We start from the raw sequence: 20,776 nt of genomic DNA, 5'->3' as shown, positions 1-20,776 counted from the left end.
GATGGTGGGTTCGTAAGGGATTAAACAATGCCAGTTACGAACAAGTCTCAATGAACACCTGCCAGATTGCTGATAGATCGTTTGGCCTGTCTCTGGCCTTGCTCAGCCCATTTACGGCTAATAGTTAACGCCGCCAAAAGAGTCGCAATCCGGAGATTTGCCGAGTGAGGACGTCTGCTCCCATGGCCAGTAAATGAAGGGTTTCATAAGTTTGAAAGAAGCACGAGGCATCCATGTGGTATTACAGAGAGGAAAGAAACCAAGGGCCAGCTGTTGACGAACCTAAGGAGATGATGGGAGTCGGCATCACAGCGCACGGACCACCCCAGCACGCACGTAGCCTTCCGCTTACATCTTGCATCTGCAATAAAGTAAGCAAACGAAACCCAAAACTGACATTGTGCTCAGTTGCGGCAATCAAACGTGGTCCCCCAGATTGCCTTCCACAAAAAAGAAGGCGGCGAGAGAAAAATGCCATTTATTTTTTTCTCTTCAAGCGGCCAACTCTAAATTCGAAAACGCTACGTTATAAAAAAAAACGGTTCCCTCCATCTACCGGACCCATCCCATCGCTCTCCCCCTACCCCCCCAGTCAACCACCGTCTCTTTTCCCCTCCTACTTCCATCATCCCATGGCTAATCGGAACTGGATATCCTATTGGTTCATGCTCACGGCTCCCTTGATGCTTTGGGATGCTGCCTTCTGTTTTATGCGGTCAGTTTCATTTTTCACACATATACTGATCTTCCTTTCGCTGATAGTTTCGAAAAAGGCCCAGGTCAATGGTTGGAGGAGACCTACATTGGCTTTGGAAGATATACGATGTCTACGGGCAGGTTGACCGCGTGAGTGTTGTGTTGCGAGGGCGGGGTCGAGAGACGGCTGAGATTGACTTTCTGGTTGCTAAGGTATACGGTGTGCAAGCCTTCGAAGATGGTGAAGGACTAGCTAATGCAGCTGGTGAGGGTTGTTCGTCTTACATGAAGAAACTAGCTAACCGATTACGGGTTATTCAATACAGCCATTCTGAACGTCCTTGAAAATGTCGCCGCTGTATGTTGATTTCCTTCCCCTCCCCCTTCTCCCTTCGAACTTTCCTTGAAACAAACACCTTTTCTACCCCTCCTTTCAAACCACCCGAAAACTCAGTTTCTTTCCATGGCATGAACAACGGAATTCACCAAACTGCATTGCACAGATATCCTATCTTTACCTCGTACACGTTTCGCCTTCACCTCTGTCCTCACTTGCGGGTTACACGGGGGCCACGATGACATTTGCCAAAACATGTCTCTATGTCGCGAAGGAGTACTATTGTGGGCTGTGTACGATCGGGCATAACGACTTCGGTGGGATGATGTTTTATTGGATCATGCCAAACTGGTACGCCGCCCCACTGTTTTGTTTCCCTCTGAACCCTGACTCCCCTTCACCAGCGTCTGGTTAACGTTTTCCATACTCATAATGTACACACTCGGCTTGGACATCGCTCGGTCACTGACGAAAGGGCCGTTGTACGCAAACCACCACAAATTAGAATGATCATTGTCCATTTGTCCCCTCTGTTTGCTGTCTCCCGGTTCACTCTTAATAAAATCCTATTTTTAACAAACCCATCTCACGCCTCGTGGGGAGAGGAACGCTGAATAGAGAAGGGTGGCGAACCCCACTCAGCTGATCGGCCAATCCTGCTCGACGACTTCTGAATATATCCTCTTCTTCGAGGATCAGCTTGGTCCCTTCAATTATTCTGGCGTTCGAACCGGGTCCTTTAAAATCTCGCTCACTCCCCCCCCCCCTCACCGCCTCCCAAGCACTTCTTTCGTTCATTTCGGTGTTTGTTGAAAAGTCGGAACTCGGACCTTACTTTCGCTTAATTTTGGCGTTTACACTTTTTTCTCCCTTTTTTTTTTCTTCCAAAATGTAAGCACGAAGCAACCGTTAAACTTTGTAAGTAATATACGTTTAAGGTAAGGGGAACTCATGGCCCGAGTGCACCGGAAAAGTGGGTGAACGATGAACACGAACATGAATATGAGAGTAACCGCTTACCGGTGCTTGAGAAATTTTGCGATGATTGAAGGGCCTTTTGGAGGTTACCCATTTACCGAGGCGTAGAAACCCAAAACAGGCCGTTTCAGCCTTCAGGTGAGGGAATATGGGGGTTGAGCGGGATGGACTAGTGTGAATTTCTGACTATGTAGAAATTGCCTTGTGTTTTCTGGGCAAGACGCCACCTCGAGTTCTTCTGGTGCCAGTGCTATGCCAACGTTCTCACTAGCTCGAGATGAAGTCCGTGTATCGCTTCATTACATCGTAATACAAGGAAAGGATACTGCCAAACCTACTTTACGGTCCGCCGAAAGATAAAGAACCTGATGATAGGATGACGATGAGTGTGATAAAGCGTAAAAGAAGTTTCATGTCCGGACTTTTTACCTGAAAGTGGCTTCAAGCCTTCAACGAATTCTGTCCTTTCTCTCCCCTCGCTGCGAAGAATTTACCTTTGTTCCCAAAGGACAAGGTGAATCTTTTCCGATTCGGGCTCTTTCCGATTTCCCGTTCCAAAATTATCTGGGGTGCCTTTTCGAGCCATGACTGACCCCGGAAGATCCTCTGTTGCTATTGTTGGTAGCAACAGCCTACGCATGTGCGTCCTTCTGCACCTCACACAGTTTTCTCCGGGAATACGCAAGAACTCTTCCGAAACCAGTATCGACAACCTCCTAGACCGGCGGCCATCAAATTAATATGGATGGGAATGCGACTGACCGCATCGCTATTACCGATCCCGGAGCCTGTATCCCATCCCCATCGCTCAGGAGAAACCTATTTTTATTGCTTGTTTCACGGACTTCGAAAGTGAGAGGATTTGGCGTTTCAAATTCAGACGAAGTTGTCTGGTAAGACATATAGAGGGGTTGCTGTGTAGACCATGCGACGGGGAGTAGTTGTGGGATAACGCACGAATGTGTTACTGTATTCCACTTGTATCCCGAGGTTTTTCTTTTGTTGAAAACGAATAAGGAAAGGAATGTGGTTTAGCACTGATGTTTATTTCAGACTCTAGCTTAGTCCAATGAGCAGTACCTGCGAGGAAACACAGGTTTTTAATATCGAGTAAAAGGAAAGGATGCTCATGCTCACTGACCCGACCTACTTTGCGAAGTTCATCTGTTGCCCTATCGCGGAACCACCGTAATCACCTTATGAGCTTACACCCATTTCAATATCGTTCTGGACCGGGTCGGATTTACGTCGCCGCTTGCCTCATGAAAGAGCAGATAGATCTTCGGAATGGTTCAAGACGGCAGTTGAGAGTGAAAAATCGGAATGACATCCTTTTTCCCACGCTGAGCATTCTTTTCACTCAAACGTTTTCTCACAACAATCTGACATATTTGAGCAGGAAGGCTCGAACGATTGGAATTATTCATTCTTCTCCCGAACTCGGTCCTCACTCGAGTCTACCACACTCTATGGGATGTCATATTGGAACATGCTCGACGGTGCATCATGATTGATATTACGCCTGCGATACCTACAATGCAGTTCTCAAATCCTCTATACAGGTCAAACGATTGGAGTGACTCGTTGACCAATGCGATTCAGTACATCTCCCAACGTGGTCGATGCAAGTTTTCCTCATGCTAATTCTGCTTTTCGCACTTACCCTCTTGGTTTATCAGCTAAAAACGGTTTGGTGTCCTGTCCTGACAAGCGTTAGCAAATCTTACCAGCGAGCCGTTGCGGTAGAGTTGCCCGTGTCCGGCACACCCTTCAACATGTTGAGGGGACGGAAATGTTAGAGTGTCGAGGGTTGATATGGAATTTGTGCAAACGGAACATACAGGACTGGTTGTCCCATTCATTTTCATACTTTCGTGGCCCTTCAAAACTCATATCTACGCTCTTACATCCAGGCTGTTGAGGAGAGAGAAGTTTCTTGCTCACGCAGGAGGAGGGAACGATCCGATCGCTAGGGATGTCGAGACTGTTCACGGATTCGTGGGGAAGCCCAGAAACGGATCATATATACTGCACCCGAGTCACTTAAGACTTCCTGGCATCTCCGAGACTGCGTCTGTCTTCGCAGGAATCGAAGTCACCAGAGAACCAATTCCAGCCGTCCTTGTCATTTATGTTCCACCTCCTCTTAGTTTCTAACGTGGATATCTATGGTGTGGGATACCGACAAAGTACACGGGCAAAATGTTGCAAATCGACGGCGCCAGTCGCGACGCACTAACGCAGTCCCTGGTTTATATGCCGTAGGGGAAGCAGCGCTTCGACAGTACAGGAACCACAGTGGTACTCGTGGGTGCAAGTCGAAATTCATTTTGCTTATCCTCTGACACTTGAATGCAGAGCAGCCTGTCTTGTATTGCCCTGGATGCATGCATTTTTAACAGTACAAGAGGCATTGTATACTAATACATCCACGCGATTTACGTCGTCAACGCCCGATTATAATCCACCATAAGCCAAGTCCAAGTCTCTCTGGAACATATCCTCAACGGCCTTCCTACGAATATTACCCTTGGTTTCTGTCCTGGGCAGGGCGTTAGGAGGCGCAACCATGATCAGGTTGACCGACACTATTCGTTCGTGGGCCATTTGCTGAGAATTGAACGGCTCAATCCGTTTGAGAACAAGGCGCTTTAGATCAGCTTCTGAAATATCTAGCACCCGAGGACTCGGTTCGATAAAGAGCGCAGGAGACGGCCGTCCATATCCTACCACAACACATTCGGATATCAAATCGCCACATGTGAGCCTTACATGGTGTTCAATGGCTCTGCAAGATTCCAACCTTTCCTCAGCATTAAGCGAATTCAGGTCGCCCTCTGTAACTTACTTCGTATCGCATCTCAGGGCAGATTCGGTCTTGATCCAGTCATCATCTCTTCCGCGGTAGAGATAACCTGTCTCGACCTTTTCCCATAAATCACCAGTATGGAAATGACCGTCATCTGCACGACGAAATTCAGGTCCCGGACAATCCATCGAGTCCGATCGAACGACTAGCTCGAGCAGCTGCGGTTGACCTCTTACTTCTGGCGAGATTGGGTCGAATTGATACGACACGCCTGGGATGTCCATGAGCCGGAAGACTCCTGTGGGATCGTTTCGGGTGCCCCTGGTCATGAGATTAATCCCGGCCTCGGTCGATGCGAACACTCCCTGGCATCCAAAGGGTAACTAATCTTCAGTATGTGGGAAAAGAGAGCGAAAACACACCACCACGTTGATATTGTTCTGAACCACATAGGCCTCTTCAGACTTGGGAAAGATAGCGCCCCCGGCAACGATGTATTCAAGACCCGAAAGGAGAGTCAAAAGATCTGGGTCCGACCTTGCTCTCTGTAACAATCGGACGATGAAAGGGGAAAACAAGTAGAGTCGGGTCAAGGAGGCTCTTTTGAGTTGGTCAATAATCTCATCAAGGTCGCCTGGTTTTCGCGGTTGAACCGTACAACTTCCATGAAGGATATGAGAGACTGATACTGGAGTTACGGAATCAGATAGTAGCAAGTTGGCTGAGGTGGGGTAGGTGAATATATACTCACTCGCATACTGAGCTGCGTGGCAGATATTACCCCTAAAGAAAAAGGTTTTTTTATGAACCAATCAAAACTTGGGGGTGTAAAGTGAGACTGACATCCAATTAACAATAACTGGGCCAGTTGAAGATCCCGGCGTCAGGGGATTGTGCGCCTTCTGAATCGTGGCATTTATCCAACGATGATTAATTCGAACTAGCTTCGGTCTGCCTGACGTCGACCCGCTTGTGTGGGTGATGATACTCAGGTCGTTGGGATTCGTCGGCCTCTGTAACGGAGGCAGTTTCGGTGATGATCCAACGTCTCCAAGGTCCAGAGAAGTCACTGCGTCGTATATCGGGATGTCCTGGATGCTCGCCAAAACGTCTTTGAATTGGGAAGCACGAACGAGTGCCTTAGTATCCGACTCTTTCAGGAGGTCTTTAATTACTTCGATGCCAGGTAGTCGGCTGAAGGTATGGGGAACGTATCCAGCTCTTTGGATGCTATAAACATGTACCGCATCGAGATATTCGTATCCTCCCAGGCTGATGATCATCAACCAACATGAATGAATTCAGATACTGGTGCAACTGACCAAATTGCTACTACCGATCCCTGAGGTATCCCATCCGTCTGGAAAATTCTCAACCATTCTGCAGCGAGTCGTAGCACATCCGACGCAAACTTGGAATATGTGATTGACTTCCAGTCGGCTATTTGATCTGTTTCGAAGTCGATGATGGGAATTTTGAAGGCGAGAGCATTTGGCTTTTCGGAGGCAGTGTTTGCGAGAAGATACAGAGGCGTTGTGAGCATATCGAAAGGAAATGCGACAAAACAGTGTCGAATGAGCATGAAATCCTCCTTGGTTCTTTTAAATATCTCACTTGTATCTGTGAGAAGGGAAGAAAAATTGGCCGTCAAGTTTATCTAGCGAGAGTCCGTCTCCAGGATATGAATTAGGAATCAGATGTATTCTGGGTGTGAACGAAATCATTGATCAGCTGAAAATAGTTGATACTGACATGACCCTATCATTGAAATATTGAACCCGTGGTTCACGACCGGGTTCCTGCAGGTTTCTGAACTACATTGCTGCTCTGTCCTTGTCAAATTTACACTCTAGTTCAACTTTCCACCGGATCCAAGCCCATCTTACCACCTAGATCGCTGCAGCTGAGATACCCGAACCCTCGATGGCTTCCCATGTGAATGGGGCAAATAATGTGCCCAGTAGTGAACGCATCGAGTCTGCTGAATAGAGACAATCAGACAGGAAATTTGACACAGAAAGATGTGAACCGAGAGGAATGGCTCACCTTTTTGAGGAGACGCCGAATTTGTTGTCTCAGCGTCCTTCGTGGAGCCTGATGCACAGGAAATCCTTGTAATGGACATCTGCGAGTAGGAAAAGCGGATATTTACCTTCGGTTTTCTTGAATAGCAATTCGAGCAAGAAAGAATCATCTGGCTCTTCGGGACTTCGGTCTAAGTGACAGATTGCAGGTAAGTACGAGCGCGACGGAAGAAAGAAACGATTTCTGCACCTTTCACCCAGTTTTCGTCAGACACGAATGACCCTGGACTCACTGTATTGACCACGATAAATACCGGTGGTCAGAGCACAATTTGAAGTGAGGGAACCTCACGTTCCGAGTGTCCTTCAGAATTGTCGACCTTTGGCGACAGTTTAACTTCCGAGTCTGTGGGTGATTCATGATGTTTTGGCGAATGAGCAAATATGGTCAGTTCTGAAGATAATAATTTAAACTACCTTCGGCAATTTCTTCGAAGCGGTTTTCGACGAGAATGACTGTGAATATAGAATATCCAAGAAATCGTGCAAAATCTGAGGTTTTTGGGTCAAACTTCCTCGCGATTTGGTAATCATGAATGTATTTGTAGACCCTGGTTGGCCAGGAATCTTGGCAGTGAGTCACATTGAGGAAGAGCTTGCGGGGAAGGCCAAGGTATTTGCACATTTCTGACGAGAGTGGTGGCGTTTGGCCAGTTGGATCCAATGACCAATGATAGAGGGGATAAGGAGAAGGAAGGACAATCAAATAAATCGGTGTATGTAGTAATTGACGTCTTTTTCGCTTGTGTTCTGATTTCTGAAGTGTGCCTGTGAGCTTAAGCCAAGGGAAGACGAGCTCCGACGACGTTAGGCCTCAAATCAGCAGTGTCCAATAAATACTTACTGTAGGTGGAAAGGCCTCATCCAATGAGATGTTGTGAACGTGGAAAACACTCAACGCTTGTGAGAGCCAAGCGGATCGTTCGCCGAAAGACTCTACTTTTATCTTGCGCCAATCATCTTTGAGACGGAACCTAAAAAGAGTATCAGTCAATGAAGGTGAATTCGATAGAGGATTACCTCGATGCTCCATCTGGCATCTCTTGCCCTTTTCCAAGGCAATCTGTCCAACTCTCCCACCGTACACTCTCGAAGAAAGCGATTGTTGAGTCTGTCAAACCAGAAATGACGTGGGTGTGACTGGTTGCCGGGATATCGCCGTCAAGTATTTCAGAATGGCAACTATAACTAAGCGTATAAAGAAGTGCCCGATCGTGTTCCTTACTAGCGAAGTATCGGATGACAACCTCCTCTTTCAGGAATTCCACATTGGAAGGAACTATGCCATCGAAGTCTTGTTCCGGCCAATTGTAACATTTTGGCCCACTCGGTCCACGACAGAGTCTTCCCTGCGTGGGATCCATCCACAGCTCATTCCTTGAACATCCCAAGCTGGCCTATAGTGGCATTGATTGGTTGACAATAACTACCAAGGCCACTCACCCTCAGTAACTCAAGATAAAGTAACCCCACCCATCCCATTCGAGGTTCCATATATGCAACGGGTACGAGCTCTGAAAGTATATTGTCAACGAGCTTTCAGAATTCTGTGAATGAATATACCTCCACAGAATATCAACGACGGAACCGACGACTTGTTGTAACCAAAAAGTGGGATGTTTCTGCTAGATCATTGCAATTCCTCGTATAACGTGATTGAAAGAATTCATAGCCTACCTGAGCCAGTCCTCAGAACATCGCGAAAAATCTCGCCTCCATTCCTACAGAATCCAGTTGTGAGCATACAGGTTACAGAATGGCTTCCTGCTCTTACCTTTTTCGCATTTCGCCCACGATACGTTTTCACAGTGTACCTGTTCTGCCCAAACTGGCCGCCAATCATAATCCGTGCAACATACACGGCCGCCTCCGTATCGTCATTCCCATTAGAGCACAACTGCCAAGAATAACAGACGTCGTTGTCCTTGTAGATGTCGCCACGCTTGATTTCGGTGTACTGGTAACGCATTGTTAGAGTTTTGCCGGACGTTGGATAGATTATACAAGATCACACCTCGGAGAGTCCTGGTAGGTCCCTGCCAACCTTCGTCCTCTTCTCTCGTGTCTGAATAATCGTGCAATCGTTGAATTGATCCCTTCCAATATTTGAAAAGTTTCCTCTGCCAATATTGACTTTGGATGCACCAGTCAATACCTCCATTTTCGACCGGTGTGTGGTGGCTAAAGGAAAAAGAGATGGGCGATGGTGGTTGTATAAGAGTGAGGAAGACAGGGCGGCAGTAAAGCTGTATATTGCCCTCAAAATGTCAACCCTGCCATGATGCTGATGCAGGAGATATCGTGGGCTCAAAGGTCCAACTCAGTTCCATCGTTCCCACAGCTGAGCACAGTCGTCAGGTATGTATAGCATTGTTATCCTCATAGATGTCCGCCTGGTTCAGTTATGGTCAACTGAACGATAAATTTCAGAAACGAATTTAACGATTAGAACCACGGGAAACACACACCTCGGAATGAAAATTTGGTAGTCCGACTTGCCGACTTTTCAGCATTTCCTGGACCTCTGCCAATCCTGGAGCGGTAATCCACGTGACGGAAATGAACTGTCTTCACTGCCTCGAAGACGCTGCTTGAGACCGACAAGAACGTTAACCAGGCTAGGGGAAGTCCACACTGCTATAAATCACTTTCCCACCCTTTGCATTCTGCACCGTTACGATCCACACATTTCTCGACAAATTCGAGCAGGAGTCAGTATCTGAGTCTCTGGGCGTTTCGCATTCCCCGGAACTCAGTGCTCTATCACATTGTATGCGAGAACTGATACATCTATGATACCGTACGTCTCTTTTGTTACAATGGAACACACGACTGACCTCTATATACAGATGCGACTCACGAAGTTCCCAACACAGTCCTCGTTTCCTCATTCCAATCCCGATTTTCGTACTTAACCTCCTGGTTTCCCAACTAGAACGACTTGGTGTCTTACTCTTCCGGACTAGCAAATTACAAGCGAGCCGTTAGGGGGACAGTCACTCGAATATAGGAAAGGAGGAATTGCGTATCATTGCCCATGTGTCTGCTGATACAGCACGGGTTGAGGGCAGTATGTTGGATGTGGATGAGGGGAGGTTGGCTCAGGTCATTAAAGGATATTTGGGATGGTCGTGTTACCACGACTGCAAATCCCCATGATACGGCCGTGTATAAACCCACAAGCATTAGGAATGGTGAATAGCGAAGAGAGTCTTGGATGTCAACGGTGTTTCAAGTCTCACAAGTCGGTTGTTAGTGTTGCGAAACGAGGGCTGGATAGAGGTAGACTCGGATTCGGACCATAATCATTCGTTGTGTCTCTTTGGGCTTTGAGCACATCGACAAGTCCAGGATTCTCTCGTCATTGCGATGGACAAGGCTGAGACTCACCCTGAACCAGATCGCTCCGGAGAACCGAACCAGCGCAGGGATTGAGCCTACTGCTTCAAAACATCGTTGTAGGACATATGCGATGGAACGGTGTCTGCTTCCGAAGGATCTGGGCTGTTATTCAGCTATCACTGACTCTGAGCTCTGGGAAGCCTTGCACAGGTCACTTCTTATGCCTCCCGAAAACTCGATTTCTTTCCAAGGCATGAACAACGGGATTCACCACCCTGCATTGCACAGATATTCTATCTTTACCTCGTACACGTTTCGCCTTCACCTTTGTCCTCACTAGCCGGCTACAATGGGGGCCACAATGACATTTGCTCTCTATGTCGCGAAGAAGTGCTGTGTACGATCGAGCATGACGAGTTCGGTGGGATGATGTTTTGTTGGATCACAAACTTGTACGTCGCCCCACTCTTTTCAGTCTTGTTTCCATCTGAAGGCCCGGATTCCACTTCCGACCACCAGCGCCTGATTAACGTTTTCCATACTCATAGTGTACACACTGGGCTTGGACCTCGATCAATGAAGGCGGCTGTACATAAACTACCACAAATTAGAATGATCATACCATCCTCCCTTTGTTTGCCCTCTCGCTCCGGTTCACCCTAGATGAAATCTTTTTACAACGAATCCATCTCACGTCTTGTAGGGAGAGGAACAATGATAAGAGAAGGTGGCGAAACCACTCAGCTGATGCTCAACGAGTTTTGAATATGTCCTCTTCTTCGAGGATTGTCCCTTCAATGGTTTCAGCGTTCGAACCGAATGATTGGCGTCACCTTGACTGGTCGTTTCTTGGGTATTATTGTACAGGTATACGTGGTGTTCACATGTGTACCGTTTATCATAACCGACTAAGCTTTTTGAAATCTTAGCCGCTCGACAAAAAAAATCAGTGGATATCCGTGACCTTCAACATCTTACTTCTGTAGAGTGTGTCGATTGAACGCATTCCAAACCTTTTGTACGTGGCTAGACAACATGCCACTCGCGATCGAGGACTTTATATTCACTCCCATTCGAAGTCAATGCTCTGTGGCAGAGCAAACACCAAATTTGACAAGCCAGTTATCAAAGATCGTTTCAAAGCTTACCGACTGCACACGATATACAGGGATCCGCAACCCGTTGTTCACGACTGGTTCCTGCAGTTTTATGAGATGCATCGGTGCTCTATTTTATACTCTAGTTTGCCTTTCCACCAGATTCAACCCCATCTCCAACCCCATCTTACCATTTAGATTGCTGCAGCTGAGATACCTGAACCCTCGACAGCTTCCCATTTAAATGGGGTAAATAGTGTGCCGAGTAGTGAACGCGTGGTATCTACTCAATAGAAACGGTTAGATAGGAATTTCGACGCAGAAGGAAACACCAGTCAAAGGGGATGCTCACCTTGTGGAGTGGATGCAGAATTTGGTCTCTCAGCGTACTTCATGGACTCTGATGCACAGGAAATACTAGTAAATGGATATCTAGAAGTATGAAAAGCGGATCTTTACCTTCCTTTTCCTCGAACAGCAATTCGAGCGAGAAATAATCGTCTGTTTCTTCGGGACTTTGGTCTAAGTGGCGAAATGCATGTAAGGAGAGAGTGTGACGGAAAGAAATCAATTTTTACCTTCCACCCGGCTTTCGTGAGATACATTTGAGTCGGGAACAGCTATATTGGTGACAATAAGTGCCAGTAGTGATCAGAGTACAAGTTGAAGCGAGTGTTACTCACGTTCCGAGTGTTGTTGACAATTTTTGACATTTGGCGACAGTTTAGCCTCTGAGTCTGTGGAAAATTCATGACATTTTGGTGCATGAACAAATATGGTCGGATCTGAAGATAATAATTTCATCTACCTTCGACAATCTCTTTGAAGCAGTTTTCAGCTGGAATGATTGTGAATATAGGGTATCCAAGAGATCGTGTGAAATCCGAGGTTTTTGGGTCAAACTTCCTCGCGATTTGGTAATCATGAATGTGTTTGTAGGCCTTGGTTGGCCAGGAATCTTGGCAGTGAGTCGCTTTGAGGAAGAGCTTGAAGGGAAGGCCAAGGTATTTGCACATTTCTGTCGAGAGTGGTATTTGGCCAGTTGGGTCAAACGACCAATGATAGAGGGGATAAGGAGAAGGAAGGACAATCAAATAAATCGGTGGGGAGAGTTGGCGTCGTTGGCGTTTGGATTTGGATTTCTGAAGTGTGCCGCTGAGCTTAAGCCAAGGGAAGACAAGCTCCGGTGACGTCAGCCTCAAATCAGCAGTGTCCAATCGGCACTTACTGTAGTTGAAAAGGCCTCATCCATCGAGATGTTATGAGCGTGGAAAACACTCAAGGCTTGTGAGAGCCAAGCAGTTCGTTCGCTAAAAGAATCTACTTTGATCTTGCGCCGATTATCTCTGAGACGGAACCTAAAAAGGGATCAGTCAATGAAGGTGAATTTGATATAGAGGATTACCTTGTTGCTCTATCTGACATCTCTTGCCCTTTGTCAAGGCAACCTTCTGAACTCTGCTACCGTACATTCTCGATGAAAGCGATCGTCGATTTTGTCAAACCGGAAACGACGTGGATGTGACTGGTTGCCGGGATATCGCCGTCAAGTATTTCAGAATTGCTAAAAGTAAGCGTATAGAGAAGCGCCCGATCGTGTTCCTTGCTAGCAAAGTATCGGAGGACGACGTCTTCGTTCAAAAATTCCACATTGGAAGGAACTATGACATCAATGTCTTCTTCCCGCCAATTGCAATATTTCGGCCCAATGGGTCCGCGACAGAATCTTCCCTGCATAGGATCCATCCATATCTCGTTTCTTGAACATCCCAAGCTCGACTATGGCATTGATTGGTTGACAGTAACTAACAAGGCTACACTGTCCACTCACCCTCAAGAACTTAAGATAGCATAACCCCACAGCTCCTAGTCCACCTTCCATATGTGCGAGAGGTACAAGCTCTGCGAGTACATTATCAACGAGAGCCTCAGAATTCAGTGAATGAATATACCTCCACAGAGTATCAACGACGGAACTGACGACTTGTTGTAGCCAAAAAGTGGAACATCCCTACCGAACATCTCAAGTCCTCGTAACATAATCGAAAGAATTCGTAGCCTACCTGAGCCAGTCCTTAGAACATCGCGAAAAATCTCGCCTCCATTCCTGTAGAATCCAGCTGTGAGCATACCGGTTACAGAACGGCTTTCTGCTCTTACCTTGGTCGCATTTCGCCCATGGTATGTCTTCACAGTGTACTTGCTCTCTCCAAACCGGCCGCCAATCATAATCTGTGCAATATACACGGCCGCCTCCGTGACGTCTTTCCCATTCGAGTGCCAAGAATAGCAGATGTCTTTGTCCTTAAAAATATCGCCCCGCTTGATTTCGGTGAACTGGTAAGGCGTTGTTAGAGTTTGGCCGGACTTTGGATTGATTTACACAAAAACACACCTCGGAGAGTCCTGGTAGGTCTCTGTCAACCTTCGTCCTCTTCTCTCGTGTATGAATGATCGTGCAATCGTTGAATTGATCCCTTCCAATGTTTGAAAAGTTTCCTCTGCCAATATTGACTTTAGATGCACCAGTCAATACCTCCATTTTCGACCGGTAAAGGCAAGGTGGGGAGTCTGGTTGGAAAAAGAGATGGGCGGTGATGGTTGTATAAGAGTGAGGAAGACAGGGCAGCAGTAAAAGCTGTATAATCCCCTCAAAATGTCAACACTGCCATGACACTGATGGAGACATCGCGGGCTCAAGCGCTCAAAAGTCCAACTCAGCTCCATCAGTACTCCATCGTTCCCGCAGCTGAGCACAATCGTCAGGTATGGTATCGTTATCCTCAAAGATATCTGCCTGGCTCAATTTCGGGTGAACTGAACAATGTATTTCAGAATCGAATCCAACGATAGAACCACAAACGACACGCACCTCGGAATTGGAGTTCTAGTATTCCGACTTGCCCGATTTTTCTCTTAAACTATATTCCTAATCTCGTCCCGACTCCCATGCAACATTTCTTCTGCCAAACTTGCAAGACCTCCAGTGGAACGGCAATCGACATAACGGAAAGAAACTCTTCATTGCCTCAAAGATACTGCTTGAGGGTATAACAACCAACAAGAAACGTAGGACGGTGAATCAGAAGAGACTTAAAGATGTGGGACCACGCTGCTTTATATATCACTTTCCCACCTTTGTGTTCTGCACCGACACACCATCATGCAAGTACTTGCGATCCACACATTTCTCCAACGTTAACAGTCTGACAATTCGACCAGGAAGAGTATCGCTAGTAGTCTCGCACTCTGCCAAACTCCGTTCTCGTGCCTGAGCTCTACTACATTTTATGCGAAATGGTACAACACGACCGACTGCGATGCATATCACATCTATGGTACCGTACATCTCTTCTGCTACAATGGAGTACAGGACTGGCTCGGTCATCAAGATGTGATTCACTGCATGTGTCCAGAAGCTCCCAACACAGTCCTCGAGGCAAGTTTCCTCGTTTCAAGCCCACTTTTCGAGTTTTACCCCTCCTGGTTTCCCAGCCAGGACCGTTCGGTACCCTACTCTCCCGGGCAAGTGACGGCAAATTTTCCAGCGAGTCGTTGGGGTCACTCGAATCTCGAATACTGGAAAGGAGCACTTGCGTACCATCCCACGTGTGCTGCAGACCACTCCTACACAGTCCCGCACATCGCTTATGGTCAATTCCTCAAGCGCAACGCCAGCTTCTTCATTGACCTTTGTCCTGAAATTCCGCGTATCTCGACAAACACGACGTTATTGTCTTGAAAATGCAACTTGACGTTCTCCATCCCAAAGGTGACAACGTTCTGGGTCTTTTTAAGTTATTTCAAGCCCAACTCAACCCCATTGCCATTTGCGATATCCTGACTCGCCGTGGATAGCCTATAACCTGCAAACCTGCTCCATCGAAAGACAATTTTCGAGAGCGTGGTAGGCTCGAAGCTGTTCATTTTTTCGTCCACCTCGGGATGTTGAGTGTGCCAGGCGACTCGGTGTAGGATGAAGATGAGTTGTTGATGCACTACAGTTCCTTTTGTTAAATTGACGACCCCGGCGGCGACGCAGTAGTCCGTGGTTTATATGCCGTAAGGGTAGCAGCGCTTCGGCCGTACTGGAAGAGCAGTGGTACTGTGAAAATTCCAACGGAGATGAGGATTCCCACGAGGAAATACGGATAATTCTATGGGAAACTTGAAAGTTGAAACTACGTCGTGGGTGTAAGTCGAAATCCATTACCCTCTCTGTCACTTGAATGCAGAATGCAGAGCAGCCTATCTTTTATTACTGGGATGTATGCATACAAGAGGCATTGAATAAATACATTCACGCGATTTACGACGTCAAGGCCCGATTCCTATAATCCACCATAAGCCAAGTCCAATTCTCTCTGGAACATATCCTCAACGGCCTTCCTACGAATATTACCCTTGGTTTCCGTCCTGGGTAGGGTGTCGCATGGCACAACCATGATCAGGTTGACCGACACTATTCGTTCGTGGGCCATCTGCTGAGAATTGAACGGTTCAATTCGTTTGAGAACAACACGCTTTAGATCAGCTTCCGCAACATCTAGCACCCGAGGACTCGGTTCGATAAAGAGCGCAGGAGACGGCCGTCCATATCCTACCACAACACATTCGGATATCAAATCGCCACATGTGAGCCTCACATGGTGTTCAATGGCTCTGCAAGTTTCCAACATTTGCTCAGCATTAGAAAGGCAAATCCAAGGTCGCCCTCTGTACTTACTTCGTATCACATCGCAGAGCAGACTCGGTCTTGATCCAGTCATCATCTCTTCCGCGGTAGAGATAACCTGTCTCGACCTTTTCCCATAAATCACCAGTATGGAAATGACCATCATCTGCACGACGAAATTCAGGTCCCGGACAATCCATCGAGTCCGATCGAACAACTAACTCGAGCAGCTGCGATTGACCTCTTGCCTCCGGTGAGATTGGATCGAATTGGTACGACACGCCTGGGATGTCAATGAGCCGGAAGACTCCTGTGGGATCGTTGCGGGTGCCCCTGGTCATGAGATTAACGCTGGTCTCGGTCGATGCAAACAGCCCCTGGCATCCAAAGGGTAACTAATCTTCAGTGTGTGGGAAACGAGAAAGAAAACACACCACTACGTTGATATTGTTCTGAACCACATAGGCCTCTTCTGACTTGGGAAAGATAGCGCCCCCGGCAACGATGTATTCCAGGCCCGAAAGTAGAGCCAAAAGGTCTGGGTCCGATCTTGCTCTCTGTAACAGTCTGACGATGAGGGGGGAAAACAGGTAGAGCCGGGTTAAGGAGGTTCTTTTGAGTTGATCAATAATCTCATCAAGGTTGCCTGGTCTTCGCGGTTGAACTGTACACCCCCCATGAAAGATCTGGTGGACTAATTCTAGAGTTGTGGAATTAGAGATCAGGGTTCTAGCAGTTTGGCTAAGGTGGGGTAAGTGAATATATACTCACTCGCATACTGAGCCGAGTGGCAGATATTACCCCTAGAGAAAAAGCGTTTGAACCAATCAAAACTTGGGGGTGTAAAGTGAAACTGACATCCAATTGACAGTGGCTGGGGTTTTTGAGGATCCCGGCGACAGGGGAACGTGCGCCTTCTGGATCATGCCGTTGATCCAACGATGATTAACTCTAACTAGCTTCGGTCTGCCTGACGTCGACCCGCTTGTGTGGGTGATGATACTCAGGTCGTTGGGATTCGTCGGCCTCTCTGACGGTGGCAGTTTCGGTGATGATCCAACGCCTCCAAAGTCCAGAGAAGTCACTGCGTCATATACCGGGATGTCCTGGACGCTCGCCAAAACGTCTTTGAATTGGGAAGCACGAACGAGTGCCTTAGTATCCGACTCTTTCAGGAGATCTTTAACTACTTCGATGTCAGGTAGTCGGCTGAAGGTATGGGGGACGTATCCAGCTCTTTGGATACTATAAACATGTACCGCATCGAGATATCTGTATCCTCCCAGGCTGATGATCATCAATCAACGTAAATTCAGATACTGGTGCAACTGACCAAATTGCTACTACCGATCGATGGGGTATCCCATCTCTCTGGAAAACTCTCAACCACTCTGCAGCGAGTCGTAGCACATCCGACGCAAACTCGGAATATGTGATTGACTTCCAGTCGGCTATTTGATCTGTTTCGAAGTCGATGATGGGTACTTTGAAGGCGAGAGCATCTGGCTTTTCGGACGCAGTGTTTGCGAGCACACGTAGAGGCGTTGTAAGCATATTGGAACGAATCTAACAGTATTGAATAACCGCCAGATTCTCCTTGGTTCTTTTAAATATCTCACTTGTATCCGTGAGAAGGAAAGGAAGATCCGTGGTGGAACTCCGAGATATAAATTAGGAATCAAACGTATTCTCGGTCATGAACGAAAGTATTGATCTGCCGAAAATGATTGATACCGACTCGTGTCAGCTTTCGCGTCCAAAGTACTTCTGCGAAAGATGAGGTCCACTAAGGTGATCCAGAACACAGGGAAAACTCACTAATCACTGATGGAAGAAAGGTTCCCTTGCCCTTACCCTTGCCCTTACTTCTCCTTCTTCGGCCTAAGATGAATCGCGACAGTAACGAGTTTCGTTCCGTGGCTTGCCTGATCAAAGCGTAGCGCTGGCGATCGTCGATCCAGTTGTACGCGAAATGGACGACATGTTGAAGACAGCCACGGTGTAGTGACTCGTCAAGCGGAGAGAGAGTCGCGCTTGAGTTTCGCACGCCAACCCAAACTCAAACTCGACGAAGTGCGTTACCGATGCTCTCCGTTCTATTTATCAACAAACCTCTCATATTTTCTTAGATATTATTAGAGTCTTGGCCACTGCACCCGCGGCAAGTCAACACCAGCATCAAAGCGTGAACGTTTGAACCCCAGCCTAATCTCAGCTACCAAACCGCCGATGTCCACCATCCTCTCAAAACGATGTTCACCTACACCAACGTCAACCAACTGGTGATATTGCTACCGTATAAATAGACAGATTGGCGTCACCCACACCGTCTGCTCAAACTTTCTGTACCAGTGGTTGGGTTTTGGACTTTACATGCCGTGAAAAGCGTCACAAGATCTGTTTCATTCTTTATCCCCGGCATTACAGTCGCGGTCAGGATATATGTCGTCCTAATTAGAAAGGGAGGTCGGAGTCAGTTTTCGTCCCGCTCTATCCTTTACTCAACGTAGACGCTACAGCAAACGATCCCCTAACCTCATCCCCTCAATATACTCTCTCATTCGGTCCCAAATGTGTGCATAGCCCATCTGTCTATGGCCAACCATGAACTAATACTTCAAACCTACTCCAACCGTAGACAATGCCATTACTTGCCTCGTACTTTCTTACCCCCCTTCTTTGAAGGTTGCTGCTGCTGAGTACGTTTGTCAAGTTGAAGTTCCATTGGTTTCAGACCACACCCGTCCAACCGCAGGCTGACCTATGAAAATCGCTGGATGTTGGCGTAAGTAATACTTGGATGTGTCTCCCCGTCACTTCTTTCGTAGTTCAACTGAGGTTGTACAAGTATCAGGTATGTTTACTGCAGACGTTTGTTACTTGGGCTTGAAATTTCGTATTCTTTTATTGAAGCTCTCTAGTTACCGGTTCGCATTGAAAAGAAAACATGTGTACTACAATTTATCACATCCGAACAACTTATAGTTGAAATCTTTTTCATTTCAGTCGCTCAATCAAACTAGGTGACATCCGGATTGCTACAAATGAGAAATTTAAACACTCGAATGAACGGGTTTAGTAAGGTACCCCTTAATGAACGTTTCATGGCTACTCGATAGACAATCAGACAGACGCAGAAGAAAACGTCAACCAAAGGGGAAGAGCTCACCTTGTCGAGTAGACCTGGACTTTGTTCTCTCAATGGTCTTCGTGGACACTGATGCACACGAAATACTCGTAAATGAATATCTGTGAGTATGAAAAGTGTATACTTACCTTCACTTACCTCGAATAGCAATTCGAGCGAGAACGAATCGTCTGTTTCTTCGGGACTTTGGTCTAGGCGATCTGAGAATGCAGGTAAGTATGTGTGCGACGGAAACAAGAAATCACTTTTTACTTTCCACCCGGCTTTCGTAAAATACATTTGAGTCGGGAACAGCTGTATTGGGTGACAGTAAGTACCAGTCACGGCCAGAGCACAAGTCGAAGCGAGTGTTACTCACATTCCGAGTGTTCTTGAGAATTATTGACATTTTGCGACAGTTTAGCTTCTGATTCTGGTACACTGTGGTGGTCTGTTCAAAAAATAGTCCATGAGGTGGTTGGATCTGAAGGTACAAATCTAATCTACCTTCGGCAATTTCTTCGAAGCGGCTTTCGGCTGGAATGATTGTGAAAATGGGGTATCGAAGAGATCGTGTGTAATCCGTGGTGTTGGGGTCAAACTTCCTCGTGATTTGGTGATTATGAATGAGTTTGTAGACCTTGGTTGGCCAAGATTCTTGGCAGTGAGTCACTTTGAGGAAGAGCTTGAAGGGAAGGCCAAGGTATTTGCACATTTCTGGCAAGAGTGGTGGTGTTTGGCCAGTTGGATCGAATGACCAATGATAGAGGGGATAAGGAGAAGGAAGGACAATCAAATAAATGGGTGTGCGTAGTAATTGGCGCCGTTGACGTTTTCGTTTGGATTTCTGAAGCGTGCCACTGAGCTTGAGCCAAGGGAAGACGAGCTCCGGCGACGTCAGCCTCGAATCGGCAGTGTCCAATCAGCACTTACTGTAGTTGAAAAGGCCTCATCCATCGAGATGTTATGAGCGTGGAAAACACTCGACGCTTGTGCGAGCCAAGCAGTTCGTTCGCTAATAGATTTTACTTCGATCTTGCGCCGATCGTCTCTGAGACGGAATCTAAAATAAATCAGTCAATGAAGGCCGATTCGTTAGAGGATTACCTTCTTGTTCCATCTCGCATCACTTCCTTGTTGTCAAGACAGCCTTTCCAACTATCCCACCGTACATTCTCGAAGAAAGCGATCATCGAGTTTGTCAAACCGGAAACGACGTGGATGTGACTGGTTGCCGGGATATCGCCGCCAAGAATGTCAGAATGACGACAATAACCAAGCGTATAAACAAACCACCAATTACTTTCCTTGCTAGCGAAGTATCGGATGACAACATCATCTTTCAGGAATTCCACGTCGGAAGGAACAAAGACATCGATGTCTTCTTCCCTCCAATCGAGACATTTTGGCCCACTCGGTCCGCGACGGAATTTTCCCTGCATAGGATCCATCCACAGCTCGTTCCTTGAACATCCCAAGTTTGACTATGGCATTGATCGGTGACAGTAATTACCAAGGCTACACTGTCCACTCACTCTCAGTAGCTCAAGATAGTATAACCCCACCCATCCTAGTCCCCCTTCGATATGTGCAACAGGTACAAGCTCTGTGAGTAGATTATCGACAAGAGC

The 20,776-nt window shown here is 47.0% G+C and overlaps 6 protein-coding genes across 6 annotated transcripts; 2 read left to right on the top strand and 4 right to left on the bottom strand.

Annotated features, from left to right (window-relative positions):
• The first annotated feature begins 306 nt into the window (after positions 1–306).
• On the top strand, positions 307–1,644 carry E1B28_011643 (uncharacterized protein). Its single transcript, XM_043156703.1, has 6 exons — positions 307–715; positions 774–846; positions 910–961; positions 1,023–1,054; positions 1,200–1,384; positions 1,438–1,644. The coding sequence occupies exons 1-6, from the start codon at positions 633–635 to the stop codon at positions 1,541–1,543; spliced, it is 531 nt and encodes a 176-aa protein (XP_043006492.1). The 5' UTR covers positions 307–632; the 3' UTR covers positions 1,544–1,644.
• A 2,159-nt stretch (positions 1,645–3,803) lies between these two features.
• On the top strand, positions 3,804–4,168 carry E1B28_011642 (uncharacterized protein; the record flags this gene model as incomplete). The annotated part of the gene is made up of 2 exons (XM_043156702.1): positions 3,804–3,859; positions 3,925–4,168. The coding sequence occupies 2 exons, from the start codon at positions 3,804–3,806 to the stop codon at positions 4,166–4,168; spliced, it is 300 nt and encodes a 99-aa protein (XP_043006491.1).
• A 300-nt stretch (positions 4,169–4,468) lies between these two features.
• Positions 4,469–5,104, bottom strand: E1B28_011641 (uncharacterized protein; the record flags this gene model as incomplete). The annotated part of the gene is made up of 2 exons (XM_043156701.1): positions 4,469–4,799; positions 4,860–5,104. 2 exons carry the CDS (start codon positions 5,102–5,104, stop codon positions 4,469–4,471), a joined length of 576 nt encoding a protein of 191 aa, XP_043006490.1.
• A 13-nt stretch (positions 5,105–5,117) lies between these two features.
• On the bottom strand, positions 5,118–6,394 carry E1B28_011640 (uncharacterized protein). The gene is made up of 4 exons (XM_043156700.1): positions 6,143–6,394; positions 5,572–6,092; positions 5,243–5,508; positions 5,118–5,185 (listed from the first exon to the last, which is right to left on the bottom strand). Exons 1-2 carry the CDS (start codon positions 6,361–6,363, stop codon positions 5,633–5,635), a joined length of 681 nt encoding a protein of 226 aa, XP_043006489.1. The 5' UTR covers positions 6,364–6,394; the 3' UTR covers positions 5,118–5,185; positions 5,243–5,508; positions 5,572–5,632.
• Positions 6,395–6,561: 167 nt separating this feature from the next.
• Positions 6,562–9,442, bottom strand: E1B28_011639 (uncharacterized protein). The gene is made up of 14 exons (XM_043160790.1): positions 9,373–9,442; positions 8,919–9,316; positions 8,679–8,861; positions 8,582–8,625; positions 8,468–8,526; positions 8,348–8,418; positions 7,925–8,301; positions 7,749–7,878; positions 7,322–7,700; positions 7,197–7,250; positions 7,095–7,136; positions 6,973–7,035; positions 6,867–6,914; positions 6,562–6,801 (listed from the first exon to the last, which is right to left on the bottom strand). The coding sequence occupies exons 2-14, from the start codon at positions 9,063–9,065 to the stop codon at positions 6,710–6,712; spliced, it is 1,689 nt and encodes a 562-aa protein (XP_043006488.1). The 5' UTR covers positions 9,066–9,316; positions 9,373–9,442; the 3' UTR covers positions 6,562–6,709.
• Positions 9,443–15,674: 6,232 nt separating this feature from the next.
• On the bottom strand, positions 15,675–17,572 carry E1B28_011638 (uncharacterized protein; the record flags this gene model as incomplete). The annotated part of the gene is made up of 6 exons (XM_043156699.1): positions 15,675–16,005; positions 16,070–16,395; positions 16,453–16,718; positions 16,790–16,821; positions 16,877–17,305; positions 17,352–17,572. The coding sequence occupies 6 exons, from the start codon at positions 17,570–17,572 to the stop codon at positions 15,675–15,677; spliced, it is 1,605 nt and encodes a 534-aa protein (XP_043006487.1).
• Between the last annotated feature and the right edge of the window lie 3,204 nt (positions 17,573–20,776).

The sequence above is a fragment of the Marasmius oreades genome, chromosome 7, assembly GCF_018924745.1.
Source record: "Marasmius oreades isolate 03SP1 chromosome 7, whole genome shotgun sequence".
NCBI lineage: Eukaryota > Fungi > Basidiomycota > Agaricomycetes > Agaricales > Marasmiaceae > Marasmius > Marasmius oreades.
The sequence above is the reverse complement of the archived record's forward strand: the minus strand, read 5'-3'. Positions and strand labels throughout refer to the sequence as shown.

What these genes read in the sequence shown, in the direction of transcription:
- E1B28_011640 (XM_043156700.1), bottom strand. Translation starts at nt 6,363, where the DNA reads ATGCTCACAACGCCTCTGTATCTTCTCGCAAACACTGCCTCCGAAAAG. An exon ending in GGATCGGTAGTAGCAATTTG is followed by an intron (nt 6,093 to 6,142) that starts GTCAGTTGCACC and finishes GATGATCATCAG; the next exon opens with CCTGGGAGGATACGAATATC.
- E1B28_011639 (XM_043160790.1), bottom strand. Translation starts at nt 9,065, where the DNA reads ATGGAGGTATTGACTGGTGCATCCAAAGTCAATATTGGCAGAGGAAAC. An exon ending in CTTCGAAGAAATTGCCGAAG is followed by an intron (nt 7,251 to 7,321) that starts GTAGTTTAAATT and finishes AATCACCCACAG; the next exon opens with ACTCGGAAGTTAAACTGTCG. An exon ending in TTCGGCGTCTCCTCAAAAAG is followed by an intron (nt 6,802 to 6,866) that starts GTGAGCCATTCC and finishes GTCTCTATTCAG; the next exon opens with CAGACTCGATGCGTTCACTA.
- E1B28_011643 (XM_043156703.1), top strand. Translation starts at nt 633, where the DNA reads ATGGCTAATCGGAACTGGATATCCTATTGGTTCATGCTCACGGCTCCC. An exon ending in GCTGCCTTCTGTTTTATGCG is followed by an intron (nt 716 to 773) that starts GTCAGTTTCATT and finishes GTTTCGAAAAAG; the next exon opens with GCCCAGGTCAATGGTTGGAG. An exon ending in TCCTTGAAAATGTCGCCGCT is followed by an intron (nt 1,055 to 1,199) that starts GTATGTTGATTT and finishes TGCATTGCACAG; the next exon opens with ATATCCTATCTTTACCTCGT.